Source organism: Castor canadensis, chromosome 17 (genome assembly GCF_047511655.1).
Source record: "Castor canadensis chromosome 17, mCasCan1.hap1v2, whole genome shotgun sequence".
Lineage (NCBI taxonomy): Eukaryota > Metazoa > Chordata > Mammalia > Rodentia > Castoridae > Castor > Castor canadensis.
Window position 1 is genome coordinate 4181905 of NC_133402.1, and position 22262 is coordinate 4204166.

At 52.1% G+C, this 22262-nt stretch overlaps 1 protein-coding gene across 2 annotated transcripts in view; it reads left to right on the forward strand.

The window, feature by feature from the left end:
- Nucleotides 1-22262, forward strand: part of Sec14l5 (SEC14 like lipid binding 5) — a 37670-nt gene that overhangs the window by 4500 nt on the left and 10908 nt on the right. For both annotated transcript variants that reach the window (XR_012443074.1, XM_074058998.1), the window contains exons 3-9: nt 14190-14339; nt 14683-14814; nt 16367-16495; nt 17185-17353; nt 19496-19608; nt 21135-21324; nt 22170-22258. Coding sequence is in view for 1 of the 2 variants with exons in the window: in XM_074058998.1 (XP_073915099.1) it covers nt 14190-14339; nt 14683-14814; nt 16367-16495; nt 17185-17353; nt 19496-19608; nt 21135-21324; nt 22170-22258 (972 nt within the window). In the remaining variant the exon portion in view is untranslated. The remainder of the gene's footprint in view (nt 1-14189; nt 14340-14682; nt 14815-16366; nt 16496-17184; nt 17354-19495; nt 19609-21134; nt 21325-22169; nt 22259-22262) is intronic.

Below are 22262 nucleotides of genomic sequence, written 5' to 3' on the forward strand. Positions count from 1 at the left end.
TTAATGTTTTGAGTGTGGCTCTCGCCATGTAGCTACCTTTGAGATTCTCCTGCCTCACCTCTCTCGAGCCCTGGGATTACAGGTGTGGATCATCATACCCAGCACCACAGTCTGTTTGCTGCCCCATCCCCAACCACTCATCTACCTTCTGTGGCTGTGGACTCGGCCTTTCTGGACATTGCACACAGATGGCCTCTTACGGTACATACTCTGCGTCTGACTTCTCCCATTTAGTGTCATTTTGTTTGGGGCAGTACTAGGGTTTGAACTCAGGACCTGATGTTTGCTAGGCAATCACACTGCTGCTTCAGCTGCTCCCACAGTCCTTTCGGCTGTATTTATTTTCCCCGATAGGGTTTCATGCTTTTGCCCAAGGCTGGCCTTGGACTGGATTGTCCTACCTCTGCCTCCCCAAGAACTGGGATTACAGGTGTGATCAACTGTGCCTGGCCAGTATAGCCTTTTTTTATTTTTAATTTCTTTCTTTGAAGGTACTGATGTTTGAACTCAGAGCCTTATGCTTGCTAGGCAAGTGCTCTACCACTTGGGCCACTCCACAAGCCCCAGCATAGCCTTTTTAAAAAACCACTTTATTGAGGTATGGCTGACACATAACAAGCTGAGTTTATATGTCAGTGAACATTGGGGGTAAGTATCTACTGTGAACTTTACATTTTCAAGGTTCATTGTAGCGTGAATGGGTACTGAGTTCCTTTTCATGGCCAAGTAATATTTCATTGCAGAAATATATCACATTTTGATGAGCATACAAGTTGTTTTCACCTGCACAAGTGTTTGCATGGACATGTTTCTTCTAGAGAGATCTCTGCTGTGCATGGTGGTGGTTATTTGATGAATTTAAGCAGGTCCTGTTTTAAGTAGAATTTGACAGACTCACTTACAGTAATTACTGCAACCCAGACACTGTCCTGAGTTCATTCAGACACGAAATTGTGTGCTTCTTATCCCCGCCTGTGAGATACGTTCTATGGCAGCCCCATTCCACAGATGGGGAGACTGAGGCACGGACTACCCAGGCCCACAAAGCTCACAGGCGGCAGGTAGGGCAGTTTGGCTCCAGAATTTAATTTCCATCCAGGGTCTCTGCAGGTTTTCAGAGTGGGTGGAAGGTCTGGAGGTACCAGAATGGCATTGGGTTCAGCGAGGGTCCCAGGGGCTGGCTGCCATCAGAATTGTGTCTAGGATACCTGAGGACCATGCAAAGGGGAGCGCAGCCCAAACCCACAGCCCTGGGCCTCGGGGAGGAGGTGATTGCACACTCCAGTGCGTGTGGACAGCACAGAGACAGGGCTGTGACAGCAGCAGGAGAGGAAACAGGCTCAGTGAGGTGAACGACATTGTCTCTTAGTGTAGATTTTTCAAGGCTGCTGGGACTGGTGACCCAGGACAGTGGGAATGCGTCCTGCATCTTGAGTCTGAAAGGAAGTTGACCAGAGGCGGGGGCAGGCCCTGCGAGGGGAGGTCTGTCCAGCCTCTCTCGTGGCTTCTGTAGTTCCTGGGCTGTGCCTCTGGAGTCCAGGCCTCACACGGGGTGCTCTCTGGGTACAAATTTCCCATTCTTAGTTTCACTTTTGACGGCACTGGGGTTTGAACTCAGGGCTTTGCGCTTGCTAGGCAGGCGCTCTACCACTTGAGCCACGCCCCTGGCTCCTTTGCTTTTAGTCTCTCACTCCCCCCCCACACCCTGCAGTGTGGCTTTCCCGAGTGATTACAGGTGTGCACCACCACACCTGGCCCAAATTTCCCATTTTTATAAGGAGGCCAACCATTTTGGTTTTCTAAGAACTCTTCAAGGACCTCACTTTAATAGGCATCTCTACAAAGATCCTATCTCTAAATAGGGTCTCATGGTATCAGATGCCAAAATATCTGTTTTAGGGATACACGCACATAACCTGTGCCACTAGCAAACAGCAGAGCTGGGGTTGGAATGTAGGGACTCTGACCTCATAGCCTGAGCTCAGGCCAAACATGCCAGTCTCTGGATCCAACATTCCAGAAACATTTGGGCTCCAGCCTTGGCGGAGTGGTTTCGGGAAGACCTGGTCCTCTCTTGTCTGGCCACTGCCCCGGGGGGCCTCCTGGGACTCAAAAGCCCTGTGGCTTCGGGTCACCTCTGGTTATGCCAACTAAAGAAGGATGATGACTCGGAGTAGAATTTCCTGGGCTTTTCATGCAGAGGACAGGTTAGGGAGGCGAGGCTCTGTCCTTGTGCAATTAAGTGTTAAAATATTTAAAGACCTGGCTTCGCTGTGTTGATAAACAGCTTGCAATTTAGCCAATGGGTTGCTAAGAAGGAGCAGGAAATTCTTGCATCCCAGGCCAAAAGCAGTTACAGCTGGAATGGACAGGCTTTTAATAAAGCAGCAGGGGCCTTATTTAAATGACTTTAAATTAGTTCCCTGGGGTGTCATCTGCCGCTGTTGCTAGCAAATTAAGAGCAGCAATTCCTTCCAGCTGGTGTGCTCTGATTTGGGCTGGGAGATCAGAGTGATCCCCCGCCCAGCAGAGGGATCTCGTGATTTCCGAGGGCTCTGAGGTAAGCGGGAGGGCCTGTGCATTAGTTCTGCTGCGTTAATTCATGCATGCACACACATAGGCACCCCGAGGATCCACTGAGGTTTGCTCCTGTGTCAAGTGCTGCATTAGGTGCTGAGCCTGCCAAATTTTTGTCTGTATAGCACTTTTGGAAATGCATTATTATGGGCTGGGTGTAGTGGTGCGTGTTTATAATCCCAGCTACCTGGGAGGTAGAGATAGGAGGATCTGGGTCCAAGGCCAGCCCAGACAAAAGTGTGAGATCCTATCTGAAGAACAAACTAAAGCAAAAGGACTGTGACTGTGGCTCAAGTGGTAGAGTGTCTGCCTAGGCCTAGCAAGTGTGAGACCCTGAGTTCAAACCCCAGTGTCACCAAAAACCAAAACCAAAACCAAAAAACCAAAAAGCTTAGACTCAGGAAGGTGGGGCTGTGTCTATCTTGTCATTTCTCTCTCTCCGTCTCTCTCCCTCTCTCTGGTAGTACTGGGTTTGATCTCAAGGGCTTTGCACTTGCTAGACAAGCACTCTTACCACTTGAGCCATGACCGCAGCCCTTTTTCTCAGGTTATTTTAGAGATAGGGTCTTGCTTTTGGTCAAGGCTGGTCTGAACTGTGATCTTCTTCCACTGTAGCTGGGTTGACAGGTGTGCACCACCACGCCCAGCTTTTTTTTCCTTTGAGATAGGGGTCTTGTGAACTTTTTTGCCCAGGCTGTCCTGGAACTGATCCTCTGAGCTCAGCTTCTCAAGTAGCCAGGATGACAGGCCTTAGTCACCAGTGCTGGGGCTTGTCTGCTTCTCTTGAGGCAGTTAGGCATCACAGGGGTAAGGAGAAGGACTTTTGGTGCCATCGCAGGGTCATTTCAGGCAGCCAGGCTGAGTGTCACGGAGGAGGGTGCCTTGTGTGCAAAGGCCCAGGGGCCGCACCCATCTCAGAAGAAGTGGAAGAGGCTCAGCCAGGCCCTGGGGGAGCGAGAAGGTGGCAGGCAGATGCTGCAGGGCTGGTTGGGAAGGACCTTATCCATGTCATCAAGGACTTCTGGAGTTTTGGGAGGCTTTGAGCAGCGGGAGCTGGGGTGGATCTAGGGTTTAGCAGGATGCTGGGGGCCATGTGGAGAGGTTTCCGCCTTGGAGGCTGGGAGGGCAGAGAGAAGCGGAGGTGAGGGAGGCCCCAAGGCGTTCCTGAGAACCTGGGGCAACCTGAAATTCCGTTCCTGAGCCTCACTGACGTCCAGTCACTCTGGGCTGCCCTTGCTCTTGCTCACTCCCCATCCCTCCCAGAACCACCTGGGTGGCTGTGGATCCTGGAAGTCCCAGCCTGCTCCAGCACATGGTTTGTATCGTGGGCATGGGCTGACGAGCTGCCCCATAGTGGAGAGGCCAGGCCTTCTAATGGTGTGGTTCTCAGCTGCCCGTGACCCCGGCTGCAGCCTCAGGCCCGGGAACCTGTCCCTCCTCCCCACCTGCTCTGCTCCCTGTTAGGACAACAGAGGGGGCAAACTCAGGCACATAGTCCCCAGCTCAAGGAGTGGCTTCCAGAACTCGGCTCGTCAGGCTGAGTTATCCTTTGAGCTGCAGTGTAGACACGGACCCATTCCTTGACCTCCAAGTCCAGGCATAGATGTGAAGACGGTCCAGCTGCTTGCTTCTTTCTCCAGCACCTGTCCACTCACTCTCCCCTTCCTCCCTTCTTCCTTCCTTCCTTGCTTCAGCAGATATTCTCTGAGTGTCTGTAACATCCCAGGTGTGGACATGGCCCCAGGGAACTGAGTGGTGAGCAACACAGACATAGAGACTATCAACAAACACAGGCATACTGTCCCATTCTACCTCACCTGGCACAGAATTACCATTTGGGAGTTGGAGATGTAGCTCAATGGCAGAGCACTTGCCTAGTATGTTCGAGACTCTGGGTTCCATCCCCAGCATCACAAAACCCAAAACCCCCAACTAAGCCCCCTTTGTAACCAGGTTACACGATGAGCAGTGTGAAGCACACCCACCTCGCTGTGCTACTATCACCTCCTCCAGAACACTCTGCCCTCACCAAAACTGTCCCCCTTAAACACTGCCTCTGTGTCCCCTCCTCCTCTTCTTTCCCTCCTCCTCCTTCTCCTTTCCTTTTCATGACTGAGTAATACTCCACTGCATGGACAAGCCTCAGTCTGTCCACCACTCACCACAGCTGAATTGTTTGTTTCTTCCTTTCTGTTAATGGTGAATTGTGCTGCTCTGAACACTTGTGTACTTGTGTCTGTTCAAGTCCTCCTGGTTTGCTCTTGTCCATTAAAAAGCCTAGTGTGTGACATTGGTGCTGGGGTGAAGCTTTGCTTGGAGCTTCTCCCTTACAGCAACGCTGAGGAAGTAGTGTTCCTTCCCCATTCTCCTTCCCCACCCTTGCATCCTCCTCTCCGTCCTCCCCCTCCTCCTCCCCCTCCTCCTCCTGGTCTCCTGGTCTCCATCCTCTTTTCCTGAGGAAGGCAGGTATCCAGCTCTCACAGCGGGTGGGGGTCCCAGTCCCTGCGTCCTCTCTCTGCCACCCTGCTGGCCCCTCCCTGGCCCTCTTGCCATCCTGGGTACCTGATCGCTGACCCTGGTCTCCCCCTGGCTTCTCTGTGATGCATTCGATGAGTCCTGGCTGAGCAGGGGACTGGTCCTCCCCCATCGGAGGGAACAAAGCCCGACAAATGCCACATCACAAGAAGCCAGTGTGACCTGAGAGATGATTGGGGCTCCATTCCCTTTCTGCAGGTGTGCAGAGGCGTTGATCCCGGGGGGCAGGGTGGGGAGGAGATGGGGCGAGGGGCTTCTTTGGAGGTGAACGAGATGTTCTGGAATTAGGGAACAGGGATGGTCGTGAGCTTGTGAGTGACAAAGCAAAACCCACTGCACTGCACTCTGTGGGGTGAGGATTGTATTCCAATGGAATCAGTGTGGGGGGGTGAGGAGCTGAGTACGGGGGACAAGAGGGTGGCAAGGGCGCCCCTGAGGAGTGTCGCCTGCATCATGGAAAAGGGAGGGTGGAGTGCTGGCCAGAACATGGTGCATATTTTTGCTTTCTGGGTAGAAGTTTGGGGGTGAACAGCGTCCCAGCTTCCTTTGAACTTGGATGAGGAGCAGGAAGGAAGGAGGGCGGGGAGGAGGGGGATCAGCTGTCAAGTGACTAGCAGAAATAGCTTCTCTGTACTTCGCAGAATCTCACTCTTTTTCTTAAATTGAAATTTGCTTCACAAATGCACACAGAGAGCGAGCCATGTGCCAGGTGGGCGCGGCTCCAAGCACAAGCTTGACAAAGGACACGCTTTCTTCCTGCTGGCGTGGGGAGGTAGGTCCTTCTCTTCCTTCTTCCCAAGTGAGTGAATTAAGGAGGAGAGACCTTGATGACTCATTCAAGGTCACACGGCCGAGGCAGAGCGGGGATTCGAACCCAGGCCGCAGAGCCCTTGCTCGTCCCTGCCGCTGTGGTGGCCGTGCTACAGACAGTTACAGACCTTCTGTCAAGGACTGAACATCCAGGCCTCTCTTTCTGAGCAGGCTGTGTCCCCTGTCCCCTGAGAAGACCAAGCCATGTGTCTGTCAGTGGGAAGAGGCCCAGGCCTCCTTTGTGAGTGGCAGGAGCCCACAGCCGAGGCTCCCAGGCAAGAACAGAGCTGGCTTCATGTCAGGGCATTGGCAGCTCCTCCATCCTGGCAAGGTCGTGTGCCTGACCACTGTGATATGACATGCTGTGACACACTTGATGTCATTGCTGGGGGTGGTGCTCTACAACCTTGCAGGGCTCCCTATTCCCTTAGGTTCTGTGGGAAGTCCCATCCACTTGGCAGACATTTGAGTTCATTAGCCAGAGTTATTAAATGCCATCTCTGAGTCAGCACAGGACACCAGGTAAGCAAGCTAGACCCTCAAAGACATTCATGGTGGAGCTGGGGAGTCAAACACATTTCTAAGAAATTTGTGGGTTCTCTAAGAAGGGGCAAGGAAGATCAGGGCTGGGTTTAACATGGACTGAGAGTCTGAGCTAGCCATCCCACTTATATGGGGAAATGACACCATTTGGTTCCAGTGGCAGCACAAGGCAAGACCCCATAGTCTGACTACTGGGGAGGAAGATCAAATCCTAGCTTGGCCCCTCACAGGCTGAGCGACTGAAGGCCAGTGACTCAACCTCTCTACTTCAGTTCCCGCATTTGTCAATGGGGAGGATGAACACGATCTGCTTCCTTGGATGCTGGAGGATGCGATGTGAAGCGCTGGGAGCCACCCGTGCCCACCATATTCCTATTGCTACAATGACGACAACACGGCGCTGGGCACTGTCCAAACGCCTCCTGGTGCTGCTCGTCTGGCATCTGTGGGTCACACGGACCTAATGGAAGTCTTCCTGCCTAGAGACTATGGGCTATGAACAGTGGCCAGGGAGCCGAAGGGACCTTCCTGGTCTGGACAGTGATGTCGTCCTGGCTTGGATGGAGCAGGCTGTCTTGCTCCTGCATCCCATGGGAACGTGGTCTGGGCAGTACACAGGGCATGAAGGCAGCTTTGCCCAGTTCCCTCCACTCCCTTGGGGACATGAGGGAGGAGATCATGGGACACCCATTCAGCCCTGCTCTTCCTGATCCTGATCTGTGGGGTTGGGCCAGTGGGATCCAGCATTTACAAACCACAGATGCCTGTGAGGTGGCCGAGGACCTGAGGCAGGACAGGGTGGCTCAGGTCAGATGGCTTGAGCTCCCAGCCCACCAGGCCAGTCACTGCCTTCCTCAGCCTCCTCCTGTGTGTCTGTGAAATGGGGACATTCCAACTTCTGTGCAATGGGGTGTCGAGGGCACAATGACTCAGTTAGCACTCTGTGATGGCGGGCACAGTGGTGGCCAGCATCCTTGAGGCTGATGGTCTTTGACACTAACAGGTGGCTCTGGGGTGGCCACCTTGTTGAGGGAGTCTGAGCTCCTGGACTTCTCCAGTGGAAGTGGCCACTGGGGGCTGGAAGAAGGTGCCGCCCTTCCCTTCATAGTCAGGAAAGCTGTGCCCATGGCAGCTGCTGGCCCTCTGTGTCTGTTATCTGGGGGCCACGGACTGGGCTCTTCCTGCTCTCATAGCATAGCAGGAAGTGAGTCAGGGCAGCTCTGGACCTCCGTTGGCTTTGTGCTGGGCCTGTAGCCGGTCCTTCTTCCCTCCCTGGACATTTTTCTCGAGAGTCCGTGGGCCATGGCATATTGACATTATTCTTTTGGTTGTGAGTGGGCATTTGTGTGTGAAGGACAGAGCCAGACACAAGGGAGAGGCCAGCTGATGGGCTGCACAACCGGGCCCCATGCATCATCCAAAAACAAGTCTGTTGTTACAAGGAGTGATAAACATTGTCAAGGAAATGAATGGGCTAAAAACAACAGAGAATAGGGGCAGAGGAGGCAGCTGTGCAAAGGAAGGGTGGTAAGGGGATCTCAGGAAGAAAAACCAGCCCCCAGTCTGGTTCCTACCCCCTTCATGAGCCCCGGTGACTCATGCCCTCCACCCCCTTCACTGTCAAGTGAATCACTCAGCTTTGAAGCATTGGGAACAGCAGGTGCAAAGACCCTGGGGCAGGTTGAGCTTGCAGTTCTAGAAGTAGCCAGGCTGGTGTGGCAGGAGCAGGGTTGGGGGCTGGGGTGGGAGGTGGGCAGACCTCCAAGGTCTGGGGGACCACAGTAAGGACTGTGGAGTTTGGGCTGGGCATCAGGCTTGTTCTGTCTGTCCCTCAAATCATTCACCTGCAGGTCAGGTTACAGAGTGGTTAGGAGACAGAGGATACACTCAGGGTGGTGTGGCCACTGCCTGGCAGGACTGAGAGTGGACAATGCCTGGCTCTGTTTCTGAGTCGCCCATGAGACCATGGCAGCTGCTGAGTAAGGGGTTCCTAGAAAAGAGGGGGAGGGGAGAGGCTGAGCCCAACTAGATTCAAGTCCAGTTTTGCTGTTTCATGCTGTGTGGCCTGGAGCACATCAGTGAGCCTCTCTGGGCTCAGGTTTCCTCATTTGTCAAATGAGGATGCCATGAAAGAGCACATGGCCAGAGGAGGCAGCCCAGAGTCACCACCTGACAGCTCTGAGTCTCCGTAGCCACATTTTTGCTGTCTCCTGGAGGCCAGAATTCCATTACCTGCTTTTACAGACAAATGGAGGCTCAGAGAGGGCAAGTGATTTGCCTGAAGTCCCCAGCTGGAAAGTAGCAGAGGCTCAGAGTGAGCCTGACCCACTTGGAACTGTCCCCCGCCATGTAGTTCCCCAAATGCCAGCATCTCTTCCACTTGGGGAGGCGGACCTGAGCCTGGCCTGCTTCCTCCTGCCTCTAGTGGGCACTGGGGAGGGGTGGGGGACAGCTGTTTACGCTCCTGCAGACCAGTGAGATGTCCACCTGGCTTTGTCCCCTCAGAGACAAGTGTGTGAGAAAACTGTGGCCAGGGGAGCAAGCAGGGGACATGGAGCTTCACACCAGGTGGAGTCCCTGACCCTTGGCAGGCTCTGCAGAGGGAAAATGCCACCTCCAAGTGGCCCACGGTGGACACTGTTCTCAGGGGCCTCCCTTCTGTCCCTGACCCTGGGAGTTCCATGGGACATTCTCCCAAGGGGATGGGGACCCCCTTGTCAAAGCAACCAGCCTCACAACCTGCCCTTCTGACCTGGGGCACGGCAGGCTGCACTGGCCTTGGGGCACCTGGGCACCTTTCCGTGTCCCCTTGGCCCCTCTCCCTGCCCTGCCCCTTTGGAGCAGGTGGTGTCATGTGTTCTCAGATGCCAGTCCTATTTTTGGAGCTTGTGTTGATTCCAAAACGGGCACGTGGGTTGGACGAGGGTAAGTGCAGACCATGCTAGAATCGTGTCAGCTGTGGTGGCCGCCAGCTTTGACCTGCGCTGCTAGAACCAGTGTAGACTCTGGCCTCAGAGTGCTTGCTCTTGAGCTTGGGGGGCCCCCTCCCGCTGCTTTTCCCAGCTCTGCACCTCAGGAGGACCCCTGCAGGGCAAAGGAAACCCCAACCCCTCAGCCCAGGGTCCACGCTGGCTCTGGGGACAGCAAAGTTTAGTGAGTCAGCCTGGCCTGGGGACTCTGGCATCTGGTTGTGAGTCCTCCCCTCCTGAAAGGAGCAGTGTCATGGAACCCAGCCTGACCTCCAGCCTGTGTCCCCTGCCTGGGATACTAGAGAAGTGACAAGGAAGTGCTCCCAAGTGCTCTTTCTGTAGCACCCATCAGTTTTCATGATGACCCTGTACCCTTAGGCCCTGAGAGGTTTGCACCAGGCAGAGGGCTCAAGTCTGTGTTGTCACCGCCTGGGTTACATAGCTCAAAAAAACAAAACAAGCCAGACACTGGTGGTTCACGCCTATAATCCTAGCTACTCAGGAGGTAGAGATCAGGAGGATTGAGGTTGGAGGCCAGCAGGGGCAAACAGTTTACAAGACCCTATCTAGAAAAAAACCCATCACAAAAAAATGTCTGGCAGACTGACTCAAGGTATAGGCCCTGAGTTAAAACCCCAATACCACAAAAAAACCCAACAGCAGGGTAAAGTGGTGCACGCCTGGTATCCTAGCTACTTGGGAGGCACAGGTAGGAGGATGGAGGTCTGAGGCCAGCCTGGGCAGAAAGTGTGAGAAGACCTTACGTGAAAAATAAGCTAAAGCAAAAAGGGCTGGTGGCACAGTTCACATGGTAAAATCCCTAGCAAGTGCAAGGCTGAGTTCAAACCCCAGTACTGTCCCCATATGTAATAAAATATATTCAGATGTGAAGTGAGTACCTTACTTAAACTACCTACATGTTTACTTATGGAATGTCCTATGTATCTGTACACAGAATTATATAATTAAATATACACATTTTTTTTTTTTGGTAAGCCTGGGGTTTTAACTCAGGACTTCACGCTGCTCGAGCCACCACGTTCAGTATTTATACAATAAAATTATATATCCACATGCACATACGTTTCGGAAGTATCAGCTATGTACGTGTGTGGATACACACAGTGTACACACATATACACAGAGAAAGCCACTCTGGGAAAGCAGCTTTGCTGAGATGCAATTCGCCTACGGTTCTGCATTCGAAGTGTATTCACAGCCTTGCGCAGCCATCAGCCTTTCAGGACATTCTCCCCTGGGCCCTCTTTCCTTAGCCTCCCCGGCCCAGGGCGCCCACTAATCTACTTCTGCCCCTGGGGGCTTTGGCGTCGATGGGAGCGTACAGCCTGTGATCTTTTGGGTCTGGCTTCTTTCTCGCAGCGCCACATTTCCAAGGCTCGCTTCGATGGACACTGGGCTGTGTCTACGTTGGGGTTCTTCTCAGGACTCTGTGAGCATTGATGGGCTAGGTTTTCCGTGGCTCCACCTTTTCGTCTCTCCGGAGTACACACTAGGAGTGGGACTGCTGGCTCACTGAGGACCTGCCAGGCTGCTGGCCCCACAGCAGGGCACACAGGAGCCCCAGCTGCTCCACTCTACCCGCACAGCACTTGCCGCCCTCTCCCTTCCTTGGCACAGGCACCCTGGGGTGCGCGATGCACCTCACTGCGGTCCTGCTTGTGTTGTCATGACTAACGATGTCGCAGCTTTTAGTGTCTTGCTGGCCACTGGCGGTTATCACGTTTGGAGAAATGTCATTTCGGATCGTCTGCCCATTTTAAAATTGGTTTCTCTTAATGGGTGGGATCTAATTTGTATATTGTAGATGTCTCATTCGTGTACAGATTCAGGTATGAAATGTCAAAGCACAAAAGCCTTGAATTTTGGAAAAGTCCATCTTGTTTTTTCTTTTATTTGTGCTTTTGGTGTCATTACTAAGAAATGATGTCCTAACTCAAGGTCATAAAGATTTTCTCCTGTGTGTTTTCATTTTGTGGTGCTGGGGATGGACCCCAGAGCCAAGCCCACACAGGGCAGTTGGTCTTCCTCTGGGTGATGTCCCCAGTCCTTCCTGTGTTTTCTGGTAATTGTTGTACAGCTGCAGCTCTTACACCCGGCTGTTTGTTCCATTTTGAGTTAATTTTTGTATGTGGCATGGGTTCAAGTCCAGTTTTATCCCTCTGCATGTGGGTGTCCAGTTGTTCTAGCACCATTAGTCAAAAAGAGTATTACCCCCCAGCCGTCTTGACTTCCTCGTTAAAAATCAATTGATGCTGGACATCGTGGCACAAGTCTATAATCTCAACTCGTGGGAGGCTGTGGCAGGGGAATTTTGAGTTCAAGGCCAGCGTAGGTGACATAAAAATCAATTCCCTGTAAAGTGGGTGTATATCCAGCCTTTCAATTCTGTTCCAATGTATATCTGTCCTTATATGCAAGTTCCACACTGCTTTGTTCACTGTACCTTGTAATAGGTTTTGAAACTAGAAAGTATGAGTCTTCCATTTTACTCTTTGTGTGTGTGTGTGTGTGTGTGTGGCAGTATTGGGATTTGAACTCAGGACCTTACGCTTGCTAAGCAGATGCTCTACCACTTGAGCCATGCCCCAGCCCCCACTTTTATTCTTCTTCAGGATTGTTTTGGCTACTCTAGGTCCCTTTCCTTTGCAGTGAACATTAAAAGCAGCTTGTCAGTATCTGCAACGTGAATAGCTTTCATCAGATCTGTAGCTCAGTTTTCAGAGTACTGGCATCGTTTTCTTTTTTTTTTCCTCCATTTTTTTTTCATTTTTCTTTTATTATTCATATGTGCATACAAGGCTTGGTTCATTTCTCCCCCCTGCCCCCACCCCCTCCCTTACCACCCACTCTGCCCCCTCCCTCTCTCCCCCCTCAATACCCAGCAGAAACTATTTTGCCCTTATTTCTAATTTTGTTGAAGAGAGAGTATAAGCAATAATAGGAAGGAACAAGGGTTTTTGCTGGTTGAGATAAGGATAGCTATACAGGGCATTGACTCACATTGATTTCCTGTGCGTGGGTGTTACCTTCTAGGTTAATTCTTTTTGATCTCACCTTTTCTCTAGTACCTGTTCCCCTTTTCCTATTGGCCTCAGTTGCTTTAAGGTATCTGCTTTAGTTTCTCTGCGTTAAGGGCAACAAATGCTAGCTAGTTTTTTAGGTGTCTTACTTATCCTCACCCCTCCCTTGTGTGCTCTCGCTTTTATCATGTGCTCAAAGTCCAATCCCCTTGTTGTGTTTGCCCTTGATCTAATGTCCACATATGAGGGAGAACATACGATTTTTGGTTTTTTGAGCCAGGCTAACCTCACTCAGAATGATGTTCTCCAATTCCATCCATTTACCAGCGAATGATAACATTTTGTTCTTCTTCATGGCTGCATAAAATTCCATTGTGTATAGATACCACATTTTCTTAATCCATTCGTCAGTGCTGGGGCATCTTGGCTGTTTCCATAACTTGGCTATTGTGAATAGTGCCTCAATAAACATGGATGTGCAGGTGCCTCTGGAGTAACAGTCTTTTGGGTATATCCCCAAGAGTGGTATTGCTGGATCAAATAGTAGATCAATGTCCAGCTTTTTAAGTAGCCTCCAAATTTTTTTCCAGAGTGGTTGTACTAGTCTACATTCCCACCAACAGTGTAAGAGGGTTCCTTTTTCCCCGCATCCTCGCCAACACCTGTTGTTGGTGGTGTTGCTGATGAGGCTATTCTAACAGGGGTGAGGTGGAATCTTAGCGTGGTTTTAATTTGCATTTCCTTTATTGCTAGAGATGATGAGCATTTTTTCATGTGTTTTCTGGCCATTTGAATTTCTTCTTTTGAGAGAGTTCTGTTTAGTTCACGACTGGCATTGTTTTCAGAGTACTGGCATCGCAACAAATCCATCTCCCCATCCATGAACATGGGCTCTCTTTCCGTTCATACAAGTCTTCCCTAACTTCCTCCAGCCATACTTTGTTATTTTCAGAGTGTAAGTTTTTTACTTCCTTTACTAAATGTATTCCTAAGTATTCTTTTTGGTGTTACTGTAAATAGAATTGTCTTTTTCAGATTTCATTTTCAGTTTGCTCATTGGTGGTATACAGGAATGTGACTGATTTTTTTTTATTGCTCTTAAATCTTGCAATCACACTGAACTTATTTATTATTGGCTGTAATCAAGCGTGTGTGTGTGTAGGACTTCCTGTGTATCATGTCATCTGCAGTGGGAGCGCTTTTGTTCCTTTTCAACTGGATACCTTTTCTTTCTTTTACTTGTGGAACTGCTTGGGCTAAAACCTGCAGTACAGTATGGATCAGAAGCCAGGGGAGCTGACATCCTGTCTTGTTTCTGATTTTAGGGGCAAAGCACTCAGTCTTTCACCCTTGAGTTTCATGTTCGCTGTGGGTGTTTACTGAGTGTTAAGTATTTTTATCATGAAGAGGCGCTGATTTCCTTAAATACTTTTTCTGAGACACGCCTTCTTATATAAGGTCCCTGGAGTCTCCAGTCTTCCTTCTGGGGATGAAAACGAATGTGGAGCCCAAACCTTATCTGCCCAACCATTGCCTGGCCCTTCTGTATCACTGCTGGAGAAGGTGGCCTCGGGAGGTGTCTGTGACAATACCTGGGGCGCCCTGCCCTGCCCTGGGTGGCTGTCTCAGGGGTGGGACCCCCAGCCCTGCAGGGTTGCAGAGGGTGGTGCGGGGCAGGGGTCCCTACCTTCACCCACTCGCGCTCGGTCCCCAGGCCTACGAGAAGCGCTTCCCCACCTGCCCGCTGATCCCCGTCTTCCTGGGCAGCGAGGTCCTGCGCGAGTCCCGCAGCGCGGACGGCGCGCAGCACGTGGTGGAGCGGCGTTGCCGGCTGCACGTGGATGCCCCGCGGCTGCTGCGCAAGGTGCGCGGGTGGGACCGGGGCGGGAGGTGGGGTGGCGTCGGCGTGGCTGTGGGGTGCCGGGTTTCTTGCGTGGATGGAGGTCAAGTTCAGGAGGGACCGGGCTGGCGAGGGGCCTGGGGTGCAGGGTGGGCGGGGACGCGAGGGTTTGAGGCAGGGCTGGGTGGTGGAGGTGACAGGGTGGGCGGCAGGGCAGGATTCGGGGGTTTGGGGCGGGGTGACCTGGGCCGGGCTGGCTGGCGGGGAAGCTAGGACTCGGGGTGCGGGTCGGGGTGACCTGCGTGGGGCTGGGTGACCCTCGCGTGGGCCCCCCGCTCACCCGGTTCCCCCGCCGCTGTCCCCGCAGATGGCGGGCGTGGAGCACGTGGTGTTCGTGCAGAGGAACGAGCTGAACCGGAGGGCGAGGACGCTGCACATCGAGGCGCACAATGAGACCTTCGCCAGCCGCGTGCAGGTCACCGAGAGCTGCAGTTACACGGTGCGCCACCGCCACCTCGCGCCACCCGGTGTCCCCGGCCCTTCCCGCCCTGCTGCGCTGATGCTACAGCTCAGATCAGCAACCGATTTGCTTTCTCAGTATAAACTGCGTGTCTCCAATACTCCTCGGGATGATCTCAAAGAGACTTTTTTTGGGCAGCGTTTGAACCCAGGGTGTCACTCTTGCTAGGCAGGCGCTCTGCCTCTTGCGCCACTCCACCCACAACCTGGTCATCTGCAATTCAGATGTGACAGAATCTGATATCCCTGTCCTTCCCCTCTTTTCCCCTCGCCTCCTTTCGTGAAACTGCGCCTCAGTTTCCCCATTTGTAAAGTGGGGCTAAATCACTGTACCTACAACATAGGCAATGTATCTTTATATATAAATGTAAAATATAAAAACTTTTGCTCAGGAGGAGGAGGTAGAAGGGTCAGGGTTCAAGGACAGCCTGGGCAAAGTTAACAAGAGAGTCTATCTAAAATACAAACTAAGGTCAGTGGCCCAGCAATGTGCAAGGCCCTGGCTCAATCTCCAGTACAGAAAGAAAAATCTAACTAAATAAGAAACAAAAAAATCTAAAGCATATTATAATATTGATATATGTTATTAATTTTTTTTTGAGGTACTGGCGTTTGAACTCAGGACCTTGAGCCACTCCACCAGCCCTTTTTTGTGATGGGTTTTTTCAAGATAAGGTCTTGGGAGCTCTTTTGCCTGGGCTGGCTTCGAACCATGATCCTCTTGATCTCTGCTTCCTGAGTAGCTAGGATTACAGGTGTGAGCCACTGGTGTCTGACTTGATATGTAATTTACATATTATATTATAGAAATACATACTATACTAAACATATTACTTATACATGAGTCTGTATATAGTTTTTGATTTTGCCATACTGGGGATTGAACCCAGGACCTCACACATGCTAGGCAAGTGCTATACCACTGACTTCTGCCCCCCTCTTCCCCCACCCCCACATTTTTTTTTGGTGGAACTGGGATTTGAAACCAGGGCTTCATGCTTGCAAAGCAAGAGCTCTATCACTTGAGCCACACCTCCAGTCTATTTTGCTCTGGTTATTTTGGAGATGGGGTCTGGAGAACTATTTGCCGGTACTCGCCTTGAACCCCAGTTCTCCTGATTTCAGCTTCCCAAGTAGCTAGGATTACAGGCGTGAACCACTGGTACCTGATAACCCTTTTGTTTTTATTCTGGTTTTGGGACAGTCTTGCAAACTTTGCCCAGGCTGGCCTTGAACCTCCGTTTGAGGTTGTCCTGTCTCCATCTCCCAAGTAGCTGGGAATATAGGTGTGAGCCTCCAGGCCCAGGGTGAGGCACACAGATATCAGACCCACCTTCCCTGAGACCTCCCTTAAGGGCTCTTTGTTTCCTCCCAGACTTTGCATGGTCCTGTGGGTGGGGCCCTTTGGTGTTACCAGGATGGGCCACACTGTGCACTGTAGGCTGTGCCTGGGCCTGGGTCACTGGGAAGGCCCTTGGGAGGGTCATGCCGTCCCCACAGTAAGACCCTGCATCACCTTGCCTGGCTTTCAGGTCCACCCTGAGAATGAAGAGTGGACTTGCTTCGAGCAGTCGGCCTCGCTGGACATCCACTCCTTCTTCGGCTTTGAAAATGCCTTGGAGAAGATTGCCATGAAGCAGTACACAGCCAATGTGAAGAGGGTGAGGGAGACTGCATGTGTCATGGAGGAAGGGGCACAGACCCATTTTGCCTTGTGACAACCCATGGGACCCTGGGCGGAGTCCTTAACCTTCCCAGGCCTCGTCTTCTTGTCTGTGAAATGGGTATTGTAGTCATGACTGCATCATAGGAGATAACAGATGGGGACGAATGGACCTATAATGGGGGCGCCCTAATCCCTGTCCTAATACGCTGAGATGTTGGGACTCGTGTAGTGAGCTCCATGGACCGAGGGACATTCTGAGGTGCTTTTTCCTGGTTAAATTGTCACTTCAGCTGGGGGTGTAGCTCAGTGTCAGAGCGCTTGCCTAGCATGCATGAGGCCCTGGGTTCCATCCCTACAACTGCAAAATAATAATTAATAATTAATAATAATTACTGTTAGGTTTAAAGCCCTCAGAGCCATCATTGGGGAGCAGCCTATTCCCGTAATAAAATAGGCAAAGTTAACTTCAGTAACCATTTTACCTACCTTGTTACCAGCGTAACACCGAGCTGTTCTCAGTGTTCCCTCCACGCTGTGGTGAAATCTGTGCGCATTTGACACTCACAGCCTTCTCCATTCATACTGGCCACCTCGTGGCCGCTCCGTACCTGCCCCAGGCTGGGATCTGAGCCACCCTGCGGAGCTGTCTGGCAGTGATGCATCTTGGTTCTGTCTTGGTTCCAGGGCAAGGAGGTGATGGAGCATTACCTGAGCGAGCTCATCTCCCAGGGCACCTGCCATGTTCCCCGCTGGACGCCTGTCCCTGTCCAGGAGGAGGCTTTCCGCAGCGCCCTGGAGGCCAGCAGCACCAGCAGGGAGCCAGGTCCTGCTCCAGAGGTGGTTGGCGCTGAGGGTAGGTGGCTGCAGCTGGTGGCGGCCAGGTCTGCACCTTTGCTCCACAGTGCTAGGAAGCCTGTGGTGTCCTCTCGTTCCCGGAGAGGAGGAGAAAGCTGCTGCAGACCCCTGGGCAGGGACCAGGTCTGGACCCCTCTCCTCTGCTTCCTCCCTCTGCTGGCTGCTTCTTTTCTGGCCTGAGCCCAGAGCTGGTTTATTTCTAGATCAGAAATTGACCTCAGATACCTTTTGCCCTGGCCTTATTACCATTTCAAATGATATGATCATGGTAGGAAAAAGTCAAAGTCCTTGGAGGGCGTAAAGTAGGAAGTAAGGAGCTGGAGCTGTGGCTCAGGTGGTAGAGTTCCTGCCTAGCAAGTGTAAAGCCCTGAGTTCAAATCCCAGTATTGAAGAAAAGAAGCAAAAAGAGATTGATCTCATGTTTAGAGACTGTTTTCCTTTCTTTGGTGAATCCCTGTCCCTGTCCTTCATCCTTCTTTCTGTATTTGCCCATCAGTTTCTTCTTGGTTTGTAACAGCTCTTTGCATATTAAGGCAATTAGCTCTTTGACACAGTTTAGTCTTTTCTTGCCCTGGAAAATGCTCTCAATATATTGCTAAACGCAAACAAATAATTCCCAAAGGTGGGACACAAACCTGCACGGGCTCTAAGCCCAGTTAGCCATCACGTGACGTCCTCATGTTGACACTGCTTTTCCTTTTGGGCCCCCGGTGTGTAGAGACCTGCCTGTCCTGCTTTGGTGACTGCACAACCCACTAATGCTACCTCTGGCACCGTGCGTAGGGAGCACACAATTCATTCATGCAGCAAGTATTTATTCTGCACCGACTGTGTGCACTGGCCGGCAACTGTTGCACATGCACTTTGTTTGTGATTGCAGTGCCCTCGTGTCACCGTGTGTCCTGGGTGTGGCGTCTGTGGCTTCCTGCCCTGTCCCTTTCCCATTCTGCTCAGATTTTTCCTCCCTTCTTGCCTGTGCTGCGCATCAGCAGTGCTGGCACTCGGGGTGGCGAGCCGGGAGGCGCAGCCCGGCCCCTCTCCCTGTTCTGAATCACTGGGCCTTTGTGCTTTCCCACCTGCCCGCGCCTGCCTCCCTGGTGTTTTCCTCCTGCCCCCTCCTCCTCTCCAGACGCTCCACCTCTGACCACATGTACATACCCTTGCCTCAGTTTACCTAGATGTCTTCTGGCCTCTGCCTGGGTTGGAGGACCATGAGCACTGCTGCTTGCTGGTCTTTAGTCAGCAACTCATCTGCCCACAAAGAAGTTGCTCTGCCTGCCAGTGCTACTGCTCTGTGTCACTTCTCCATCCTGGCTGAGATGCCAGGATGCTGTGGGTGCCATCATCTCTTGCCTTAATGCTTAAGGGTCCAGGTCAACCTGGCCTCTGCAGGCTGGTGACACACTGACCCCAAAAAGCCTGACTGTATGAGCCAGGATTGCATAGTGGGGAGAGTGCATGCAGTTCCCAGGCCCCAAGTAGATGGCATGGCTGTGTTGTGGGGCCACGGTTCTGTCTCCCCTAAGCCTCACATCCCAAAAGAAGGCTGAGGAGGGGCTGGCAGAGTGGCTCACATGACAGAGTGCCTGCCTTGCAAGCACTAACCCCAATACCACAAAAAAGAAAAAAAAAAAGAAGGGGACTGGTAACGATGAACTCCCTCCCCCTTTGTTTGAGACAGGATCTCACTGTGTAGTCCAGGCTGGCCTTGAATTTGAGATCCTCCTGCTCAGCCTCCCAAATGCTGGGATTACAGGTGTGAACCACCATGCCTGACTGGACACCTCCTTTATGCTGGGCACAGTCTGCATTGCTCATTTGTGAGACTCCACCTTCCAAGCCTCCTGTTCAGTCTTCATTGCAGGGGGGACAACAGTGACCCTGCCTCCCAGAGCGTTAGGAGAACACAGAGTCCGGTCCTGTTGTGAGCACGCCGTGAAGGGTAGCTCATATTGTTAGTGTCTTAGATCATTCCAGAAGCAGGGAACTTCTCTTTGAGGGTCAAAGAGAAATCATTTCCCACAGTGAAGTGGCAGTGGTGTTGTCTGGGGACATGGGCCACAGCCCAGCTCAGAACTGAGATAGCCAGTGAACAAGTGAGGGTAACAGAAGGTGCTTGAAATGTCCCTTCTCCCCCAAGGGGACAAGCTGGACGCGGACTACATCGAGAGGTGCCTGGGCCATCTCACCCCCATGCAGGAGAGCTGCCTGGTCCAGCTCCGGCACTGGCTTCAGGAGACCCACAAAGGCAAGGTGAGTGCAGGGGTCCAAGGAGAGGAGTCAGCGAGGCACTGGAGAGGTAAACTAAATGAGCTCCTGCAGTGATTTTATTTGACTTTATTTTTGCGGCACTGGGAATCCAACCCAGCACCACACACACAGAACACAAGCTCTCTATCTCTTGAGCCATGCCCCCAGCCCTTTTGTTTTTCTTTTGTTTTTGAGACTAACTTTGTCTGGGCTGGCCTCAAACTCAAGACCCTCCTACCTGGCTGGGCACTGGTGGCTCACACCTGTAATCCTAGCTACTCAGGAGGCAGAGATCAGGAGGACTGAAGTTCAAAGTCAGCCAGGGCAAATAGTTCAGGAGACCCTATGTGAAAAAAAAAATACATCACAAACACAAAAAAAGGGCTGGTGGTGTGGATCAAGGCATAGGCTCTGAGTTCAAACTCCAGTAACACACACACACAAAAAGATCTTCCTACCTCAGCCTCCCAGTTAGCTGGAATTACAGGTGTGCTCCACCACACCTGGCTGCATTTGCTTTTCTTCTGTCCTGTGTATCTATAACACATGCTGAGGGCATTTCTGTGTCGGGGTTTTCACCCTGACACTAGGGACATTTGCTTGCTCTCTCTGTTGGGGTCCTTTGTTTCTTTTTAAAAATCTAACATTCAGTACTTGTGGTTTGCCCTGGTCTCCTTGCCTTTCTGCCACCACCTCCCCCTGCAGTCAGGCACCTAATATTTTGTTTCAGGTTCATGGAGCCACAGGGAAGTGCTGGCTGTGTCTAATCCTCCATCTTTTTCTTCCTTCACACTTGTGACATTTGGGGCTGGGCCATTCTTTATAGTGGGGGAGGGGGAGCTGTCCTGTGTATTGTGGGTCACTGGACAGCATCCCCGGTTTCCAACTAACTAGATACCAGCAGCTCCCCCACCCATGATAACCCCAGATGGCCCCAGTGTCCCCTGGGGACACAGCTGACAGTCACTGCTGTATGGCTCCATGTTCACGGGACCATGTGTGCTCTCCTGTACTCTGGGACCTTATGAGGACAATTTCTGTCTGCGGGTTTCGCCTTTAGACCCTAAGCTGGGAGCATGGATATGCGCCCTGCACCGAGGCCCCAGTGTGAACTTTGCCTGCAGCTCTACCCGCACTGTGGGGCAGGCGAGGGAGAGACAACTGTCTGCTCTTTTCTGCATTTGCAGAATGGGGACCATGGCAGTAGGCAACTTCCAGAGGAAGTCACGAAGGCTGAGCCCCTTAGAACAGCATCTGGCTTGAAGTGAGCTGTTCAGAAAGGGCCCCCTTTATAGGGGCTGGTTTTGCACAAATGACACACTGGGGAGAAAGAAAGAGGGGGAGGGGCTACTCAGGAACGCTGGGTACCGAAATGCATGGTGAGGCCAATTACCACCTGTGCTTGCTCTGCTCTGTGCTCCTGTTCACAGCTCCGGGTTTTGCAGATAGATGGGAGGCTGGTTTCTGTTGTTTTATCTGCTGGGTTGGGGACACCATTCTGTGGCCTTTTCCTGTCTCTTGACTCTCAGATCCCTAAGGATGAGCACATCCTCCGGTTCTTGCGGGCACGAGACTTCCACCTGGACAAGGCCCGGGAGATGCTGTGCCAGTCCCTGAGCTGGCGGAAGCAGCACCAGGTGGACCTTCTGCTGCAGACCTGGCGGCCCCCAGCCGCTCTGCAGGAGTTCTACGCAGGGGGCTGGCACTACCAGGACATAGGTACATCCTCCCTCTTTGCAACGTGCCAGGCACCGAGGTCACTGAATGACCCACCCTGCCCTTGCTGACATGTCAGCTGTCCTTTTGGCTCTTGGGGCATCTGGAGAGGCTTGCAAAGTGTCATCCAGCTACGAAGAAGGGAGAACCAGAATAGACTTTGGGCTAATGCATGTCACAGCTGTGTCAATGCTGTATGCATTTCCTAGGGCTCGGGGGCAGCCAGGGCAAATTACCCCAAACTGGGTGGCTTAAAATTCCAGAAATGTACTGTCCATCCTGGAGGTTGAAGTCTGAAATCAAGGTGTCTGTAGTGCTGAGCGCCCCCTGAAAGCTCCAGAGAGAGGCCTTCCAGCCTCTTCCAGGTGCTGGTGGCCCCAGGTGCTCCTTGGCTGTGGCAGGATCACTCTGATTTCTGCCCCCTGTTTTTGTTTTTTTCTTTTTGGCAGCACTGGGGTTTGAACTCAGGGTCTCATGCTTGCTATGTGGGTGCTCTGCCACTTGAGCCACTCCCCCCAGACCATCATCTCCTCCTTCAAACATTTTAAAAGTGAACTGTTGATTTTGAAACAGTTTTAGGTTAGCAGAAAAGCCAAGATGGTGCAGAGCTTTCTCACACGCCCCCACCCGTGTCTCCTTTGTCATGTTTGCTGAGCGCTCTGTGTTCTGTCTTTCACGAGTGGGGTACGAGGGGGGTACCAGCCCCTTCTGCAAGCAGGCAGGGATGGACTGGGCCTGGGAGAGCCCCAGGCTGACTTCTCTGAGGACGTGAAGTTCTCGTGGGTGGCACCTGTCATCCTTCTAAACACAGTGTCCCTTCTGTTTGTTCCACCCGCCCACCTGCAAAGATGGTCGTCCCCTTTACATCCTGCGTCTGGGCCAGATGGACACAAAGGGCCTGATGAAGGCGGTGGGGGAAGAGGCACTGCTGCAACATGTGA